Raw genomic sequence first — 20,355 nt, 5'->3', positions numbered from 1 at the left:
GTCACCCAGGCTGGAGTGCAGTGGTGTGTTCTTGGCTCACTGCAACTCCGCCTCCCGGGCTCAAGTGATTCTCATGCCTCAGCCTCCTGAGTAGCTGGGATTACAGGTGTGTGCCACCATGCCTGGCTAATTTTTGTACTTTTAGTAGAGACGGGGTTTCCCCAGGTTGGCCTGGCTGGTCTCAAACTCCTGACCTCAGGTGACATGCCCACCTTGGTCTCCCAAAGGGCTGGGATTAGTGAACCACTGTGCCCAGCCTGAAATGTCTTTTTCTATAACTGTGACTGTTACATACTGTGATATAGCAATGTTTCACATACGTTTCACATACTGCCAAAATAAATAAGAGCAACCAGGATGTAGGGAAAACAGAAAACAGGATGAACTCCACTATACCACAGGTGAGTAACATAACCATACCGAAGGGGCAGGAAAGAACAGAACTAACATATAACTATGGAAAACAGTATCTTTACTGGATATGGTAAGAGTAAAGGCAAAAATTTCTGAACATAAAAGTTATAGTATAGTTATTAAAAGTGTTTCTCGACCATGCCTGGTGGCTCACGCCTGTAATCCCAGCACTTTGGGAGGCCAGGGTGGGTGGATCACCTGAGGTCAGGAGTTAGAGACTAGCCTGGCCAACATGGTGAAACCCTGTCTGTACTAAAAATACAAAAATTAGCCAGGTGTGGTGGTACACGCCTGTAATTCCAGCTATGTCGGGAGGCTGAGGCATGAGAATTGCTTGAACCCAGAAGGCAGAGGTTGCAATGGGCAAAAAAAAAAAAAAAAAGCTGTTTCTCACAGGAGTATAGGTTAGTGATTCTGAAACTATGTATACTAAAGTTGAACAAACAAGTAAATAGATTGTGGACTATGAGGGCTGGATTTCTTATTGTTAGTGAAAGAGGTTATAAATAATAGAGAGGGGGCTAGAATAAACCCTGTGGTGCTGTGTTAGAATAGGAGATGTCAGTCTAAACTCATGATTTTAAAATTTTAGGCTCTAGTGGCTCACCCTTGTAATCCCAGCACTTCAGGAGGCCAAGGCAGGTGAATTGCTTGAGCCCAGGAGTTAGAGATCAGCCTGGGCAACATGGCAAAACCCCGTCTCTACAAAAAATACAAAAATTAGCCAGGTGTGATGGTGTGTGCCTGTAGTCCCAGCTACTTGGGAGGCTGCAGTGTGAGAATAGATTGAGTCCAGGGGTTCAAGGCTGCAGAGAGCTGTGATTGTACCACTGCACTCCAGCCTGGGTAACTAAGCAAGTGCCTGTTTCTAAATAAATAATAAATAAAATTATATATAGATGGATACAGAAATATAGATCTGTGTGTATGTTTATGTGTGCTTAGTACACATACCTGTGTTTCCTAGCTCTGTCCTGAGTGGGTCTAGAAGCAATGGCACCCAGTAACAGTGAGCACACCTGGTACCCAGTTCTTGGTCTCTAAACGTCATTCTCCTGTAAAAGGAACCAGGGCTCCTAGGAGATGTGGTTGATTCCAGGGATGCCACAGGGGAATGACAAGATGAGCCTGGAATATCTTGTGGTGCTAGAAAGAAGGTGCAGGGGGGTCGGGGGTGATGAAACCATGTCAAGGGAATGGAGCTTGCCTGAAGTTCCTAATGGCCAAAGCTGGAACAGTTTGAGGAAAAAATAAATTACAATAGTATTGGATTCTAACACATAGACTAAAATAAATATCCATGAATCCATGCTGATATAAATAAACAATTGAAGAAATAAACAGGGAAGAAAGGGAGTGCTTCCTTATAATAGATTTCCAGTTAATACACATGAAAGGCAAGAGAGAAACAGAGACTTGCCATTACACAAACACCACAGTTAAAAATATCACAGGCCAGGTGCGGTGGCTCATGCCTGTAATCCCAGCACTTTGGGAGGCCGAAGTGGGTAGATCATGAAGTCAGGAGATCCAGACCATCCTGGCTAACACAGTGAAACCCCGTCTCTACTAAAAATGCAAAAAAATTATCTGGGTATGGTGGTAGGCACCTGTAGTCCCAGCTACTCTGGAGGCTGGCGCAGGAGAATGGCGTGAACCTGGGAGGTGAAGCTTGCAGTGAGCCGAGATCGTGCCATTGCACTCCAGCCTGGGCGACAGAACGAGACTGCCTAATATATACACACACACACACACACACACACACACACAACACACACACATATATATACATATATATATACACACGCACACAAGATTTACCTGTCGATACTAAAATTAGTGGACAGAAGTTTGAGGAGAAACAAGATTTGCATAGTTTCTGTTTTCCGCAATATTATTTATCAAGTAAAAAGGGAAAGAAAGTAACTAATTTGACAGTGGAGATGGCAACCCCATAGACAGCAGCTTAATAAGTGATCAAGGTAATAAGACGTAGTGACATCATGAAGCCTTTACGAAGACGCATTGAGGACAGCATCATTTTTTTTTTTTTCTTTTGAGACAGGGTCTCGCTCTGTCACCCAGGCTGGAATACAGTGGCACAATCACAGCTCACTGCAGCCTCGACCTCCTGGGCTCAGGTGATCCTCCTCAGCTTCCTGGGGAGCTGGGGCTACAGGTGCATGCCACCAGGTCTGGATAATTTTTGGTATTTTTTGTAGAGTAGAGCTTTTGTCATGTTGCCCAGGCTAGACTCTAACTGAGCTCAAGTGATCTGCCTGCCTTGGCCTCTGATAGTGCTGGGATTACCGTGTGAGCCATTGTGCCTGGCAGTATCTTTTTTTTTTTGGTGTGGTATCCTTGCCAGAAATGCATACTTCACTCCAGTAATAAGAAAGCATCAGACAAACCCAAATGGAGGGCCGTTCAACAAAATAACTGATTGGAAAAAGCTCTTTAAAAGCACCAAAGTCATGTTAGGGAAAAAACTGAAGAACTATTATAGACTGGAGGAGACAAAGGAAAATATACAAATGCAATGTGGGATCCTGGATAGGCTCCTGAATAGAGAAAGGATATTAACAGAACACTGGGAAACTTAAATAATGTTTGTAGTATAGTTAATAACATTGTATCAATATTAATTTCCTGTTCTTGATCGTTATATTATGGTTACATAAGATGTCAACTTCAGTGCAATGTGGGATCCTGTATATGCTCCTGGAGTAGAGAAAGGATATTAATGGAACACTGGGGAAACTTAAATAATGTTTGTAGTATAGTTAATAACATTGTATCAATATTAATTTCCTGTTGTTGATCATTATACTATGGTTACATAAGATGTCAGCTTCAGGAGAAGCAGGGCCAGGAGTGGAAAGGAGTTCTTTGTACTATTTTGCAACTTTTCTCTCAGTCTAAAATTAGTTAGAATAACGCCCTTCATGGGAAATAAAGGCAGAGCACAACACTGTAAATATTACAATCCCAAATGTTTAATATATGCGTATATAGAAAAAAGACTGGGAGGAATTGCAGGAATCTGGTGACATTGGGTATCTCTGAATGGTGGAAATTATGGTAATGTTTGCTTTTGTTTTCATATTCATCTGTACTTTTTAAGTTTTCTGCTCATTTGTTGGTTTAATATGATGGATCCTTGGAAATAATGGTGAATGAGACAAGATGAAGTTTAACTCTCATGGAGTTTATCTTCTAATGGGGGGAAATGGAAAATGAATACATGAGTTCAAATCTTTGTGCAGAAAATTAAACTAAGCTGATGTGATAGAGAGAGGGTTGGTCAGAGGGGGCCTCTCTGAGAAGGTGACGTTTAAGGGGAGATGTGAATAACAAGAAAGAGAACATGGCAGGGTGGGGTAGGGAGACAGAGCAGAGGGAACAGTCTGTGCAGAGGCTGGGAATAGGGCCAGGCTCAGCATGTTCCAGAACCTTGCAGAAGCCAGGGTGGCTTTGGCTACAGTGGACATTGGGGAAGGGACCTGAGATGAGTTCAGAGGGGAAGTGAGAGGCTGAGCCTGGGACTTGATATGGCCTCAGGCACCCCTGGAGGGAACTGAACACATGAGGATCATGATCAAATGTAGGGGGTTTTTTTTTTTAAACATTTTTATTTTATTATTATTATTTTTAAATATATAGAGATGGAGTCTTTCTATGTTGCCCAGGCTGGTCCCAAAATCCTGGACTCAAGCAATCCTCCCACCTTAGCTTCCCAAAGTGCTGGTATTACAGGCATGTGCCACCATGCAGAGCCCTAATGTAGGTTTTAACAGAATCCTTCAGCATTTGGGTGGAGCACAGGCTGCAGAAGGCTGGCAGCCTCCAGGGACATGAGTGAGAGACGATGGTGAATTTGATTACTGTGGAAGGAGGTGGGAAAGGGTTGGATTCAGACTCTCTTGTGAAAGAGAGGAGCTAGGAATTGGATGAAGGATGTGATAGAGAGAGCGAGCGGGGGGGAGGAGGAGAGAGAGGAGAGAGAGAGATGTCAGTCAGGGACGATGTCTGCACTGGATTGGAGTGAGTGAGTGGATGATGGACTCTTTCACCCAGATGGGGAATGTGGGAGGGGCAGGCTTAGTGAAGTGAGCAAAAGTTCTGTTTTGGTTTGGAATAAGCATGCTTATTATGTTAATGGTCAGAAAAGAATGAATAAAAATGAAAAATAATTAGCTCACCTTTCCTGCCCCTGGAATCCTTGGCCTAAGTTGCTCTCCCAGGCTCCTTTGCTGCAGGTCAGGTGCCCTGGGGGATGTGCCTTGGAGTGGCTGTCATGGTTCCAAGCTGATGCAGCCTCTTGCCTCATCTTTCTCCTGAGATTGCTGACCTGTTCTGCCTCCCAATCAGCCTGTTCTTCCCCCCCACCATTTATTTATTTTTATTTTAAGAGACAGGGTCTCACTCTGTCATCCAGGCTGGAGTGCAGTGGTGTAATCATGGCTCACTCCTGCCTTGAGCTCCTGGGCTCAAGCATTCCTCCCATCTCAGCCTCCTGAGTAGCTGAGACTACATGGCTGGCTGATTTAAAAATATTTTTTTATAGGGACAAGGTCTTGCTATGTTGTCCGGGCTGGTCTCAAACTCCTGGGCTCAAGTGATCCTCCCATCTTGGCCTCCCAAAGTGCTGGGATTATAGGTATGAGCCACCGCACCTGGCCCTACTTGTTTTTGATGTTCCTGATGGAGGCTTGTGGCTGTGATGTGGCTCCCTCACTTTCCCCATAATGCTCTACACCCTGACAGCTCTCCAGCTTGGCTGTGGGCTACCAGATGCTGTGCTAAGTGATTAGGATGGATGGATGGATGGATGAATGGATGGTTGCATGGATGAATGGCTGGCTGGATAGAAGGAAGGAAGGAAGGAAGGAAGGAAGGAAGGAAGGAAGGAGGGATCGAGGGAGGGAGGGTGGGAGGTGGGGATGGATGGATGGAAGAATGGATGGATGGATGGTTGGATGGAAGGAAGGAAGGGAAGGAAGGAAGGAAGGAAGGAAGGAAGGAAGGAAAGAAGGAAGGATCAAAGGCAGGAGAGAGGTGGGAGGCAGGGATGAATGGACAGTTGGATGGAGGGAAGGAAGGATCAAGGGAGGGAGGGAGGATGGAAGGCAGGGTTGGATGGATGAGTGGGTGATTAACCAGCATGCCCTGTGCTGCCCAGTGCATACTGCTTCCTGATTTGTGTCTCAAAAAGCCTGTGTAGGGGCTATCTTAATGGACAACTCTCTTTGACTTGGATGGAGGTGGAGCCAAAGCTTTTAAAATCCTTCCAGCCTGAGGCGTCATCTTGGTCTTAAGGACTGAAAGTGGTGTGGTTATATGCTCAGTTTCAGGGAGAGCAAAGGCAGGTACCAACATTTATTACACACCTGCTTTGCACCCTGAAGGGACCTTCACCTATTTAATTAGTTTCCCATTTCACAGATGGGAAGCCCGAGAGGCCATCCCTGGGTTAGTGACACCTGCCACCACATAGAGAAGCCCCTGGTTGGAGGAGGATGCCCTCTGTTGGGATCTCAATGAGGAATGACTAAGGACATGTGTATATGCATGTGCCGTGCTGAATGTACCCACTTGTGTGCATGTGTGCATGTATATGTGTACATAAAGGGGCAGGAGATAGCAGGTAGAGGGGGTGCCCCCACTCCTGGATGGAGAGCAGGCATGAGAGCTGACCCTGAGCTCCCAATAAATTAGCCGAGAGAAAAGGGAGGCCAATAGTGGATCCTAGATGAATTAAGGGTGTACTACACATCCAGTTGTCTATACATCTCTGCCCTCTTTATTTGCACTGTGACAGGTGGAATGGGTCTGAAGGCTGCTGAGGGAAGCAGCTGCTCAGAGCTGCAGAATGACTTACCCAGGGTCACACAACTGAGCTGGGACATGAAGGGGACAGAAAGCCTAAAGGGAGGGACCCTTCTCTGGGTCGGTCTCTAATGGGCTCTGAGCACACCTCACCTCACTAACTCTTCCCAGCCTCCTGGGAAGACATCTGACCATAGTCACTTTACAGATGAGGAAAACGAGGCTCAGAGAGGTGGAGTGAGTTGCCCAAGGTCACGCAAGCCATCGATGGCAGGGCTGGAGTTTGAGAGCTTTTGGGGTTAGCAGATTGGCTCCTATGCCTCACAAGCAAGCCATAGGTTTGGCCACTCTTCCCCCGTGCCCTGCTTCTCCTCCCGTGCCGTGATCCCAGGTCTAGCACCTCTCCCAGCAGTCACTTCCTGGTGGACATTGCAGTGAGAGTTATTTGCTTATTCAGGGTGCCTGCCCTGTACCAGCCAGAGATTACTCCCTCAGCCATTGCTGGGATGGTGTCTTTGGGTGGGAACTGGTGTCACCAGCCCCCACTGGGCGGTATAGTGGGTGTTGGGGGACTCTCATCCATGCAGGGGAGCCTGGGTAGACCTCCGGAGCGGAGTGACTCCACTTTCTGGGCTGCCATCATCACCAGCTGACACTGGTACCATGAGAGGCCCTAGTTGTCCATTTTCCTCCACCCCAGGGCGCGGGATGCCTCTAGGATGGCCTGCAGGAGTTGAGGGGCCCAGAAGGTAGGGGAGCACTGAGAGCTCCTTCCTCTCTGAAGAGGTGCTGGGAGGTGCGGCGTCTGTTCTGGGGCTGGCCAGCTCCAGCTATGCTTGTGGCTTCTGGTCTAAGGACTACCCTGGAGATTGGGGACCTGGTGCTGGGCAGAGCTGGCTGAGAGTGGTGACTTCTCTGCTCTCAAGAACTGCATCTGAGTCCAGGGACTGCTCCCTGCTGCACCCTGAGGCGGTGACCACGTCACCCGAGGAAGGGCCAGGGGCCAGGGCTAGGCCTGGGAGTTGGTTTCCCTTCAGGCTTCTCAGGAAAATGTCCTTGGGAAACCAGGGCCTCCAGTACAAGACAGGGTCACTGAAGCAAGGCAGGACCTCCTCACTGCCCAAGCATGTGCTGGCATGGCACTGGGGGCCCCAGGGGACTGGGGAGCTGTTGGGGAGGCTGTTGGGGGCTGTTGAGACCTCAGATGGGCTCAGAGCCATGGGCAGAGATCTCTGGTCAGCAGTGCCCTCTGCCAGGGCCCCCTCGGATCCCACCCCTTCTGAGGAACCTTGCTGTGGTCCCCCACAACCTGGGCCTGGCTGAACCCCCTCGAGGCAGCTGCAGGGCTTCACCAGCCTTTTCTCTGAGTTGTGCCTGCTGTGGGGCCTGGCAAGTTTCTCTGTGCCCAGCTCAAGCACCCGTGTGCCCGTAGTTCTAAGAACGGCCTCACATGAGACCCTCGCCAGGAAGATCTCGAACACCATCTGCTTGACATCCTCTTTACTGATGGCCTGGACCAGTGAGAACTCAGACTCCAAGGTGGTCGTGTAGCCCAGCCTGCCCAGGATGGTGTCCACTGTGTGTCTGGAAAGCACAGATCACACCCAGTAGGTAAAGCTCCCAGTGTACATCTAGAACAGACAAGGGAGCTTGTTAGGAGGGGGATAGGCCTCAGCAGGGTGGCTGAGAGGGGCCACGCCAGGCAGGATCAAGGGCTGGTGCCGAGGGACACCAGGGGCTCCTGAGAAGCACGTGGATGAGGGCATTTGGCCAAAGGAAAGCCTGGTCCATGATCACATTATCCTCTGTCCCCTTTTACAGAGGGGTACACTGAGGCTCAAAGACAAAGCAGGATCTGTCCAAAGACACACTAAATGGCTGGGTGTGGTGGCTCATGCCTGTAATCCCAGCACTTTGGGAGGCCAAGGCGGGTGGATCACCTGAGGTCAGGAGTTGGAGACCAGCCTGGCCAACACGGTGAAACCCTGTCTCTACTAAAAATACAAGAAGATTATTTTTAGTGCGGTGGTGGGCGCCTGTAATCCCAGCTACTTGGGAGGCTGAGGCAGGAGAATCGCTTGAAACCAGGAGGTGGAGGTTGCAGTGAGCTGAGATGGCACCGCTGCACTCCAGCCTGGGCCACAGAGTGAGACTTCATCTCAAACAAACAAAAAAAATGCAGAAAGATAGTGACTGAGCTGGGGTAAGGCTCTAGGTATCCCACCTCCCAGCCTAGCAGTCAGGGCCTGGAGCAGGAAGAGATTAAAACTCTCTGGTAGGGATCGAGTGTGATGGCTTACGTCTGTAAACCCAGCACTTTGGGAGGCTGAGGCAGGCAGATCACTTCAGGTCAGGAGTTTGAGACCAGCCTGGGCAACATGGTGAAATCTCATCTCTATTAAAAATACAAAAATTAGCCAGGTGTGGTGGTGGGCACCGGTAATCCCAGCTACTTGGGAGGCCGAGGCAGGAGAATCGCTTGATCCTGAGAGGTGGAAGTTGCAGTGAGCCAAGATCACGCCACCGTACTCCAGCCTGGTGACAGCGAGACTCTGTCTCAAAAACAAAACAAAATGAAAAACAACAAAAAAAACCTCTCCATTAGATCTCCAAAGCCCAACTCCTCTCCTTGTTTATTATGAGCTCCTTGGTTCATCTTTCCTTGGAGAGGCAGTACAGTCCAGTGCAGGGGTCCCCAACCCCCAGGCCTTGGATCAGTACTGGTCTGTGGTCTGTTAGGAACCTGGCCCCACAGCAGGTGGTGAGTGGTGGGCAAGCAAGCATTACCACCTAAGCTCCGCCTCCTGTCGCGATCAGCAGTGGCATTAGATTCTCACAGGAGTGGGAACCCTATTATGAACTGTGCATGAGAGGGATCTAGGTTGCATGTTCCTAATGAAAATCTAATGCCTGATGGTCTGAGGTGGAAGAGTTTCATCCCGAAACCAACCCCACCCCCATCCCTCCACCCTGTCTGTGGAAAAATTGTCTTCTACGAAACTGGTCCCTGGTGCCAAAAAGGTTGGGGACCGCTGGTCTCGTGGCTAGGAGCAGTTGTATCACTTGCTAGCTGTTGACCACAGATGAGTTGCATCTGTCTCTTGAGCCCTCAGTTTCTTAAACTGAAATGGGACTGAAGTCAGTGGGTATGATGGGCATGCTGTTCCCCCAGAGGCAGAGCCCCAACCCCTGCCTGAACCCCCCTTGCTCAGACGTGTGGCAGTGCCTACCTTCAGGGACCTGATTTCCTTCCTCCAGGGAAACAGAAGCAGGTTGACGGAGATCAGCTCCAGGAACTCTAGTGCACGCACCAGCTTGGGGCCGACTTTTGGGACAGGGCCGACAGGACTGGGACCCCCACAACAGCAGCCATCCAGAGCAAGGGCCACTTACTCTGGCAGACACAGCCATGGAGGGCCCCCCTTTCCCAGGAGCCACCTGGCCCTGTGGGTGAGGGCTGCTTTCCTGCAGACATCGAGCCGGCCCTCCCCTGCCCTCTCCCGGTAGTAGCTGATGAGGTCACCCAGGAGGGTCTCACCCAGAGCAGCTTCGCCTGGGCCTGGGGATTGGGGCCTGTTCATGGTGGCTCCGAGGGAGCTGGATATGGAGGAGAGAGTCCTGTCTTAGGCTGGGCACTTGGAGGAATGGATGGGTCCTGCCTCTGTCCTGCTCCAACGCCCAATCTGGAAGCAAAGGAGGAAGTTGTGCTAGCAAAAGATAAAGCTATGTGCAGCCAGGCCCTGCCAGTGCTTGTCACTCTGAAAGGCTGAGATTGCAGGGTGACCGGGCCCCTCCTGGTGGAGCAGGGCCTAGGTCAGGATTTGTGTTTTCCTTATCCCCCGGCCCCACAAAAAATGAGGGCCAGGCACATCAGCACCAGCATCTTTCCACACCACCATCCCATCCGGATGTCCCCAGAGGCATGCTCTGCTGGTGTGCGGGACAGGCTGGAAGCACCAGGAAGCTGGCAACCCTCAACTAACCAAGGGCCAACAGGGTTAGAGTTACTGGATAGAAACCCCAGCTTCCTGCCCCTGGGTGGCCAATTCTTAGGTGTGTTTTTTGTAAACCGAAAAGTGTCGGAGGCTTATCTCAATCAATTTAGAGGTTTATTTTATCTTATTTTATTGAAACAGATTCTCGCTTTGTTGCTGAGGCTGGAGTGCAGTGACACGATCTTGGCTCATTGCAACCTCCACCTTCTGGGTTCAAGCGATTCTCCTGCCTCAGCCTCCCTCCCAAGTAGTTGGGACTACATGCATTTGCCACTATGCCTGGCTAATTTTTGTATCTTTTTTTTTTTTTTTTTTTTTTTTTTTTTAGTAGAGATGGGGTTTCACCATGTTGGCCAGGCTGGTCTTGAACTCCTGACCTCAGACAATCCACCTGCCTCGGCTTCCCAAAGTGCTGGGATTACAGGTGTGAGCCACCTCCCCTGGCCTATTATCTTATACTTTTAAAGGTCAGACCGAGGTCCAAAATCAGTCTCACTGGGCTTGTTCCTTTGGGAGAATTCATTTCCTTGCTTTTTCCAGTTCCTAGAGGCCGCCTACATTCCTTGGCTCAGGGCCCCTTCCTCCATCTTAAAAGCCAGCAGTGTAGTTTTTTGTTTGTTTCTTTTTATTTTTTGTTTTTTGAGATATGATCTCACTCTGTGGAGTGAGTGGCACAGTCACTCTGGAGCACTCACAGGCTGGAGTGCAGTGGCACAGTCATAGTTCACTGCAGCCTTGACCTCCTGGGCTCAAACAATCCTCCTGTCCCAGCCTCCCCTGTAGCTGGGACTACAGGCACACACCATAGCATCTGGCTAAATAAAACAATTTTTTTTTTTTTTTTTTTTTTGTAGTGATAAGGTCTCATTATGTTGCTCAGTCTGTTTTCTAACTCCTGGGCTCAAGCTATCCTCCCACCTCTGCCTCCCAAAGTGCTGGGGTTATAAGTGTGAGCCACCGCACCTGGCCTCCCTGAGTTGTGTTGTAGAGTAGGCCAAGGTTCTCTCTTTTTCTCTCATTTTTTGACCCCAGGCAGATTTTTTCCCTGGGGAGAGGCCTGGAATGGCCTTTGTTTTTTTCTTGTTAATAGCCAAAATTTCACAAATTGGTACACTCTTAAGGCCCGGCCCCCCCAACCCTGCTCACACTGGGATTCTTCTATTGGTTTTGGTTGCTTACTAACTACATTCATTCTGAACATCTTAGTCCCCAGTTCCCCTCATGGGGAACCTGTCATGCCTGTGAACTGCCAGCCACCCTCATCTTTCCCAGGGTGACTGAGACAGTGAGGGTGAGAACGCTGGGCATGGTGCCTAGAAACACCCCTTCCCTGCCCTCTTGTGCTGGAGTCAGCCTTGCTCGTTCCCATTGGATTGCTACAGCCTCCTTGAACTGTTTTGGATTTGGTGTTAATTGCATTGTTCCCATTTTCTGGGTCCTTGGGGGAGTGACTGACTTCGTGAGAATCTGCTCTCTCTACCTGTCAGTGTGACTGGCTTTGGGAACAGTGCAGGCAGGGAGGGGAGGTGGAGGCACGGGAGATCTGCAGGGGCTGCTTTGGCCTAGGTGGGCTGATGGGGCATGGGGCCGGTTCAAGTTCACGTGGTGAGCTGATGACAGAAGCAGAGAAACCAGACCTCTGGGTCCCCATACTCAGCCTTCACTCACAGCAGCTCCCAGGTTCCTTGCAGAACTTAGGAGCTCGGAGGCCACAGGGTCTCTGGCTGACTGAGCCTGGGTCTTGTGCCCACTCTGCAGAGGGTGAGGAGGAGGAGGAGCTGGATGGGGATGCTGGCTGGGCAGAGGGTCTCATGTCTGGAACTCAGCACTTACTGTCATCAAGTCTACGCGTGACTGGCAGGAAGCACCATTTCTCTCATAATTGAGCTGGGAGTTCCGGCTGATTATCTACTCCATAACCCTCCTGGGCTCTGTGCTGGGTCCGCCACCTGGACAGGAGTCAGCTTGGGCCACAGTTCCAGGCCCCTAGTCTGGGAGGCATGACTCAGGTCCTTGGGGACAGCCCAGGAAGGGAAGGGCTGTAAGGAGGAGAAGCAGCAGGAGCCCATGGTGAGATTGTCCTGGGGAGAAGTCAGTGCCTGGAGTGGAGTCTCAGGCCCAGTTGCGTAGATTCACACCTTGGCCTTTTGCCCGAATTTATGTTCCTCTTCAGGAACAAAACTGTGTAACCATACACTGTGGGTGAGTGTATTCCTTGGGAGAGTCTTGTAAGTCCACAAGTCACAGACTGCCCTCAGTGTGGAGCTCGACTGGCTCCCTGCAGCTGGCTGTGGCCTCTGTCAGTGGGCAGTGGAGCTGGGCCTCTCTGATCTAAGCCCCCTCCCTGCTATGGCCACCATGGGAAAGAGCTGGCACAGACTCAAGATGGTGTCCAGTGAGCCTGGAGCCCTCAGGCCTGGCTGGAGGCTGTTGCTCTTTCCTCCTTTCTTTGCCATGGGCCCTGTTTAGCAACCACTCTCCGCCTGCCCCTGCCCCAGCACCTGCCCTCACTCACTGCCCAGCTCATTGTCTGTCTGTGGCTTGGGGTCATCGCTCAGACTGAGATCTGAGGGGTAGGGCCTGGCCCTGTCAAGGGAACATGGCAGAGGCTGCTTATCTGTGTGTCTCCGGTTCTCCCAGCCTCCTCCCCTCTTTTCTTTGCAAAACCCATTCCAGGACAGACGAATGTGGCTCCTCCTCCTCACCCTCTACAGAGTGGCAGGCAGGGAGGAGAGGTGGAGGCACGGGAGATCTGCAGGGACTGCTTTGGCATGACCCAGGCTCAACCAGCCAGAGACCCTAATCCTGGGTGGCTCACGCCTGTAATCCCAGCACTTTGGGAGGCCAAGGCAGGCAGATCACCTGAGGTTAGGAGTTCAAGGCCAGCCTGGCCAACATGATGAGACCCCGTCTCTACTAAAAATACAAAAATTTAGCCGGGCGCAGTAGCATGTGCCTGTAATCCCAGCTACTCGGGAGGCTGAGACAGGAGAATTGCTTGAACCTGGGAGATGGAGGTTGCTGTGAGCCGAGATCGTACCACTGCACTGCAGTGTGGGCGACGGGGTGAGACTTCGACTCAAAAACAAACAAACAAATAACAGAGACCTTAATCCCAGCCACAGCCATTCAGAGAGTCAGGGATGAGGACATGTCTGGGCCAGTCAGTTTTCTCTGAGACTTGGTATTTACTCTCTGGGGGAGAGAGGATCTCTTTGTTTTGGATTATGAACCAACCAAAGTAGACTTGGGGCTTCCATACTTTTGTTCTGATGGGAGAATGAAGGCGCTGTGGTGGACAGCAGCGTCCAGAGAGAGATGACATACCTGCCCATATTCCTGCACTTTCTGGATCCAGCCATGCTTGACTTGGACAATTCAGTAAGTATTCTTCCTTGCTTATGAAGATTCAAGTTGGGTTTCTGTCTCTTGCAGTTGGATAATGAGGCTCAGAGTGGCAGGGAGTGAAGGGTCCTTTTCAAGGGATGCCCTCCTACACCACACAGTTCAGGTGGTGCCAGCCTTGTGGTGGGCTATGGACCAGGCAGCCACTGGCGGCGGAAGAGAGACAGACAGCCCCAGGCGCCCAGGAGTCATGCTGGTGGGGATGGTCAGTGGTGGCATGGCTGAGGTGGGGACGGCAGGGCCTGAGGACCTGCAACCTTGGATTTCTTGGAGACATGTTGGGCTGGCACAACTGGGCTGCCACCCTGGGGGTAAAGATCTGCCCAGCCCCCAAGTCCAGAGATATCCGGCCTGATCTAGGCAGCCATTCCTGGGCTCCACAGAGTTCCTCTGGCCCCGAGGAGGTGCAGTGTGGGGTCAAGCAAAGCAGAGACCAGGACAGAAGATTCACTTCCTCAGACAATGAAACTTACTGTCTCTCCACCGCTAATACCCAGAGCTTGTTTGAACCTGCAGGTGGGTATTAGCGGATAGGATACCGCTAGTATCAACGGTTGAGTGGGAGTGTCAGTGGCACTGGAGTGTGCGATGCCAAGTGTGTACATGCACAAGCTCTAAGTGAGAAGGGCACTAGTGTGTGTGCACCAAAGCTGTCTGAGCAAATGTCCACAAAACCACAGGAGGTGGAGCTGAGGGGATGCTACATGTGAGTGTTTGCCAGGGGTGTCTCTAGGAACTTGGTGGGAGGGGCCCCAGTGTGTGTATGTGCATGGGGCTTGGCCGGTGTGACAGGATGCTCCCCATGGTGGCTGTGAACAGCCTTTGTATCAACCCCCTTTCCGCCCTCTTCTGGGCGATGCCTGTTTCTTGTGTGTGGCAGCAGCTGCTGGAGCGCTGTGCAGAGACCTGGGACCTCGCCATGCCTATACATGGGGACCCAATGATGGCTCTTGTGGACTATCATGATGGTGTCATCGCCAGCACAGTGACTCCCCTGCCTGAAGACTTTCTGGCCAGAGGAGCTCGTTTCGCCTCCACAAGGGGCAGGAATGAACATTCTCCAAAGGGCAGCCTCCAAAAATATCTCCTGAGCATCAGGATACAAACAATCCATCTCTGCCATCCGAGGGCAGGCGGCACTTCAAGGTGCGTTCTACTCTGTCTCTCAGAGTCACCAGTGGGCCTGCACTCAGTGGCCTGCAGTGATGACCTGCTTGGTGACCCCCTCACTGGCTTCCTTGCCTTCCTTGTTTCCTGCCTCACTCCATCTGGTACTCCTGGGATCACCTCCCTAACCAAACCCTCGCACCCACATCCTCATCCCAGGGTCTGGCCCTGATGCTCCTGTTTCCACCGTCCTGTGATGCAGCTTCACCTTCCATCTCCTTGGGCCTCTGATGAGCCCAGGTACCCCGGGGTGTTCTCCTTGGCCCCTGGCACAGACAGGAGGCATCTCCTTAGGAATGTGCAAAGGACCTTGAATATGGTGCCATATGTGACACACAACGGCATAGGGCATGTCGTGGATGGAGGAACAGGAAAAGCCAAGAGCGTGACAGTCCCAAAGGCCTGTGGGATCCTGAGCCTTTGTGGTGGGAGCTGGGTGTCGGTGTGGGGTGGTTCAGGTTGGCGGCAGCACATGGCTGGATACCATCACTGTGGAAGTTTCTGCATTCTTTCCCGGGAGGTGGAGCCCCAGAGCACAGAGGTGGCACTGGAGCCATGCCTCGTGGTGTTCAGAACACATATATCCTCTTCATTTTGTCTCTGCAAACACCCACGTGGGCAAGGCCAGAACACATTCACTCACCATCCCCAGCTATGAGCGGCCACCTAGGAGGACAGCACCAGCTCCGGAATCTGGCTCTGACCCATTCGCGTGCAGGCCACAGTGGTCGGCCGGGCAGGGACTGAGCGAGGGGCCACTTCTCTGCCTCAGAGAGGTGCCCAGGCAGCACTGCGGTGAAGCCACCTGGAGAAGGACAATGACCTCGTCTTCCTTGAAGACCCTCAGTCCTGGGCAGTGGCTGGACTGACGAGGGAACCGCCACTGCACACCCATGAAGGGCCCTGCCCATCCACCTGGGGCCTGCAGCTTCGGAGATGGCTCTACTAGCACCACCTGACTGAGGGTACTGGGGTCGGGAGGGGGCCTGGTGGGCTGTGAGGCCCTCCAGGTTGCACCTGAGCCCCCCGAACTGTGTCCCCCTCTTTGTAAATGGCAGAGTGGTGATGTTAATGGGTTAAACCTTATGGAACATCTCAATGGTGGAAGAAAAGCCCAGGATTAAAATGACAGGTTTTGTCTGCAATTACGAGTGTCAGTGGGTAGCGTGTTTCAAGGTGATAGAAGGGGGCTTCCTCATTCTTCAGGACCCAACTTGTTCACTTTGAACAGTGGCAGCAGGAAGCCGGCAGGTGGCAGTGTGGGCTCAGAGTCGGGGTGGTGACCGTGTCAGAGCCAGCCTTGGCTTGTCCAGCAGGGACATGGGCTGGAGAACCAGAAGGATGAGCCTATTTCGCAGTCTTTCCCCCCGCTGCACCCTCCTTCAGGATTGCACCCCACTTTCAAGGCACTTGGGGGTCTAGGACTATATTAATGGACTATTTGAATTTTGGATTGCACCCCACTTTCAAGGCACTTGAAGGGGCCTAGGACTATGTTAGTGGGCTCTATTGGAGTTCTGGTGGGAGGGAAATGTGACAGAGGAAGGGCTCTGTCCTCCAAGAGATTAATAGCCCAAGCCGTGGTCTTGTGGAGGGCATGGAAAGGAAGAGGGGAGTTCCTGCAGAGGGCGAGACAACAGCTCATTTCAGTCTCATTGCCATTTTCCTCTCTTTCCTGGTAGTACAGACCATCAGGGTGCTACAAACCAACCACTGTTAGAGTAAAACGTGTAGTCTCTGAAGTTCCTAGAGTCAGGTCCTGAAGTTGATGGCCCATCCTCGTGACGTTACATCAGCCATATCCCAGAGAAATGATGTCAAGTTTCAGTGGGGTTAAAAAAAAAAAAGCAACTCCTGTAAGGCACTGACTATCCAAATATTCACATCGACAGGAAAATGACAAGGCTTCAGTGGTGCTTAATGTTGAGAGGTAATGAATGGGTAGGGATTGCTAGCTGGAGGTGCATTTTTATTTTGTTGCTATTTAGTGTTTCCTTTCCTTACAAGTTTCAGAAGGTATAAACCCTACTCAGGAGGCTGAGGTGAGAGGATCGCTTGAGACCAGGAGTTTGAGACTAGCCTGGGCGACATAGTGAGACCCTGTCTTTGATAAAAGTTAAAAATCAAAAATTAGCTGGGTGTGGTGGGGCACGCCTGTAGTCCCAGCTGCTTGGGAGGCTGAGGTGGGAAGATCACTTGAGGGCAGGAGTTCAAGGCTACAGTGAGCTATGCTCATACCATTGCACTCCAGCCTAGGCGACTGAGAGAGACCCTGTCTGAAGAAAAAAAAAAAAAAAAAAAAGAACCCTTATGCACTCTCTCAAAGTGTTACTTCTTGCTACATTTTATTGATATGATATATTTATTTTGAACACAGAAAAGATACATTGTTGCTTATTCATTCCCTAGTCCAGGAACAAGGATTCAGCTCCATCCTTCAAACACTGATGAGTAGGTAGGAATTTTTATCCCTTTTTTTCCCCCAGCACTCTCTGGAGTTGCAGAAGCAGGATGTGTTTCTTAAAAGAGTCTCATTCCTGGAGCATTTTAAAGGCTATACAGTACAACAGACAGATATTTTTTGCCTAGAAAACAGTACACCACTAAGGTGGTCAGAACTGCTTGTAAACAAGTCCCTCCCCCAGGTGGAGTCTGGGGCTCCAGGAGGCTGCACGCAGGATGCTACAGAACCTCTGGGTGGATTCCTTTCAGCTCCGCACCAGAACAGATTGCCATCCTTGCCACTCCTCTGCTTAAGAAAGAGATTACTAAATCGTCTTAGCCCTTCATTACAGGAACAGAAATGTGGGGAGGCTGGGTAGGGTGCTGTTGTTTAACGATGGGGGACAAGAGGTGGGAAGGAGGCAGAGTGATGGCTGCTGGCGATGCTGGCGGGGACACTCCTCAAAGACGCTTGGCTGTCACCCTCGGTGGGTTGGGTCTTCAGGAATCACTTCCATTACCTGCGTGGTCTTTGATGGAAATCACTGGGGTTTCTCAGTCAAGATCTGAGCCAGCCTTTCTGCAGCCAGGCTGACCCTACAAATCCCCCTCTGTGGCAGCAAGGCCGAGTAGCCTTCTGGTCCTCTTGTGGTGGCAAGGTGGTATTTATGGGGAGTATATCCTCTTCATTTTGTCTCTGCAAACACCCACGTGGGCAAGGCCAGAACACATTCACTCACCATCCCCAGCCATGAGTGGCCACCTAGGAGGACAGCACCAGCTCTGGGATCTGGCTCTGACCCATTCGCGTGCAGGCCACAGTGGTCGGCCGGGCAGGGACTGAGCGAGGGGCCACTTCTCTGCCTCAGAGAGGTGCCCAGGCAGCACTGCGGTGAAGCCACCTGGAGAAGGACAATGACCTCATCTTCCTTGAAGACCCTCAGTCCTGGGCAGTGGCTGGACTGACGAGGGAACCGCCACTGCACACCCATGAAGGGCCCTGCCCATCCACCTGGGGCCTGCAGCTTCGGAGATGGCTCTACTAGCACCACCTGACTGAGGGTACTGGGGTCGGGAGGGGGCCTGGTGGGCTGTGAGGGCCTCCAGGTTGCACCTGAGCCCCCAGACCCGGGTCCCCCACTTTGTAAGTGGCAGGGTGGTGGTGTTGTGGCTCATCTGCCCTGGAATTGAGAGAGAGGCACAGCGCACAATGGAACCTCACTGGGGCCTGTCCCGCCTCCCAGGAGGACAAGCTGGCCCTGGGGTAGGGGTCAGGGCAGGCGGCTGACCTTGGATGGTCCAGCAGTTTCCAGAGGCAGAATCAGAATTTGGGCACAGCTTGCCGGCAAGGGTAGGGGCAAACGGGCCTGGGAGAGGGAAGAGAAAGTCCAACTTCCTACTTCGCCTCTCTCCCCGCAGCACTGTCTACAGAGGCACAACCAACAGGCCGGGAGGAAGGACGGGAGGCCAGGAGAGCTCCACATTCTGTGAAACCTTTGCCGGTGGGTTTTGTGTTTGTGGTGGGCCTGTGTGTGCGCATGTGCACACACACGTGGAGCATGTCTAGATCTGTGTGTGTACACGGGGTATGTCAGTGTAGATGTCTGTGTGTATACAAGTTTGGTCTGTGTGTGTATGAGTCACAAGTGCATCTCTGTGTGTGTGTGTATGTGTGTGTGTGTGCATGCCTTTGTGTGCCTAAAGAATGTGGTTCAGCCCATAGGGACCAACAGGACCCGGCCGGCTGGGTCCCTCACACAATCCTCTCTGGGCTGGAGGCTAGGGCCCGGGTTGGGGTGGGTGAGCCTTGGGAGCCCCTTGACCCTGGGCCCGGGCCCGGCAGTGGCAGCAGGCCCGATGGGGGGCTGGCTCCACACACAGCCTCATAGGGGGGAAGGGTGTCCATGGAGACCGTGTGGAGGTCACTTTGGGCCAGTGTTCTCTGCTCCTGCTGGTGTCGGCTGGGGCTGTGGCCGCTGCCTGAGTCGGAGGTGCCGTCCAGCGTGGGGCAGGAATCAGTCAGAGAGTAGGGTGGCGGTGCGTCCGTGGGGACATACAGCTGAGTGGCCCCTGGCCCCACACACTCTTCATAGCTACAAGAGAAGAGGCTCCCTCAGTGCCCCACCTAGGCCTTAGGGCTGGGTCTCTCCCAAAGGCCTAGGTGTCTATCTGCAGTGACAAGCTGTCCTGGCTGTGGACCAGGGTGGGCCTTGTCCACGCTGGCTCCAGTGAAACCCTACTACTTCCCTCCACCTCCAGAGGGGGACCTCAGAACCCCCTGGGACCTGGATTCGGGATCTGACTCAGCCCTCATGTGCGGTGTGAGCTCAACGCATGAACACTGAGCTGCCCTGGGTCTCCGGTGCCTCGCAAGCCTCTCAGCAGCAGGGACCACTGTCTAGGGAACATGTCCCTACAGCACACTGGGTGTGCGGGGGCTGGGTAGGACCAACCTCAGGCTACAAGACACCTTGGTCTCCAGCCACTCCAAAGTTCCCCTTCTCAGTTTAGGAAAGAGTGCCCTGGGCCCCTCTGAACCTACAGATGCAGAGCAATAAAGCACCCACTGCCCTGGAAAGGACTGGCCGCACCACCCCTGCTCAAGACCCTGGGGCAGGGGTGAAGGTGGAAGGGCAAGGGGGAGGACACGGGCCATTCATCCAGGGCTGGAGGGGTCTCCTAGCAGGGAATGGTGGAGGCCCTGACCCCTTTCCCTCTTCGAGTACTGATGGGTGATCTGCCTGAGGGGGGCTGGCAGGAGGGGACCAAAGGCCCTCCAGAAAAGAGCTCCCCATGGCGAGGGGGCTGCTCGAGGGCCCCGAGGGCCGTTTGGACACAGCCACTCCTGTGGGCATGATCACAGGCACAGGGCCCTCCTGGCCACAAGCTCCACCTGTCCCTTTCTCTTCCCACTGCCACTGTCTCTGGGGTCCCCAGGAGCTGAGGGCATAACTCTCTCCTTCTAGCTCCATGACCCCCCACTTCACTGAGAGGAACCTGTCTTGATCTCTAAGGCCAGTCTCTGCCTCGGTGGCTGCAGATGAGACCACAGAGACCCCGGGCTCAGCCAGACCTTGTTGCCTGGGAGGTCTCGGCAGGTGTG

The 20,355-nt window shown here is 52.1% G+C and overlaps 2 protein-coding genes across 3 annotated transcripts in view; one reads left to right on the top strand and one right to left on the bottom strand.

The window, feature by feature from the left end:
• Positions 1-11,147: 11,147 nt before the first annotated feature.
• On the top strand, positions 11,148-15,526 carry LOC103233120 (uncharacterized). Its single transcript, XM_073015430.1, is given in 4 exon segments — positions 11,148-14,461; positions 14,464-14,639; positions 14,641-14,943; positions 14,946-15,526. Coding segments are annotated over 4 exon segments (630 nt in total). The 5' UTR covers positions 11,148-14,406; the 3' UTR covers positions 15,042-15,526.
• A 1,621-nt stretch (positions 15,527-17,147) lies between these two features.
• Positions 17,148-20,355, bottom strand: part of BEAN1 (brain expressed associated with NEDD4 1) — a 61,097-nt gene continuing 57,889 nt past the window's right edge. For both annotated transcript variants that reach the window (XM_073015432.1, XM_007993561.3), the window contains one exon: positions 17,148-19,345. In XM_073015432.1, coding sequence (XP_072871533.1) covers positions 19,006-19,345 — 340 coding nt within the window. In that variant the 3' untranslated portion in view covers positions 17,148-19,005. The remainder of the gene's footprint in view (positions 19,346-20,355) is intronic.

Source organism: Chlorocebus sabaeus, chromosome 5 (assembly GCF_047675955.1).
Source record: "Chlorocebus sabaeus isolate Y175 chromosome 5, mChlSab1.0.hap1, whole genome shotgun sequence".
In the NCBI taxonomy this organism is placed as follows: Eukaryota; Metazoa; Chordata; class Mammalia; order Primates; family Cercopithecidae; genus Chlorocebus; species Chlorocebus sabaeus.
Note: the sequence above shows the minus strand (reverse complement) of the source record. Positions and strands in the feature narration are given on the sequence as shown.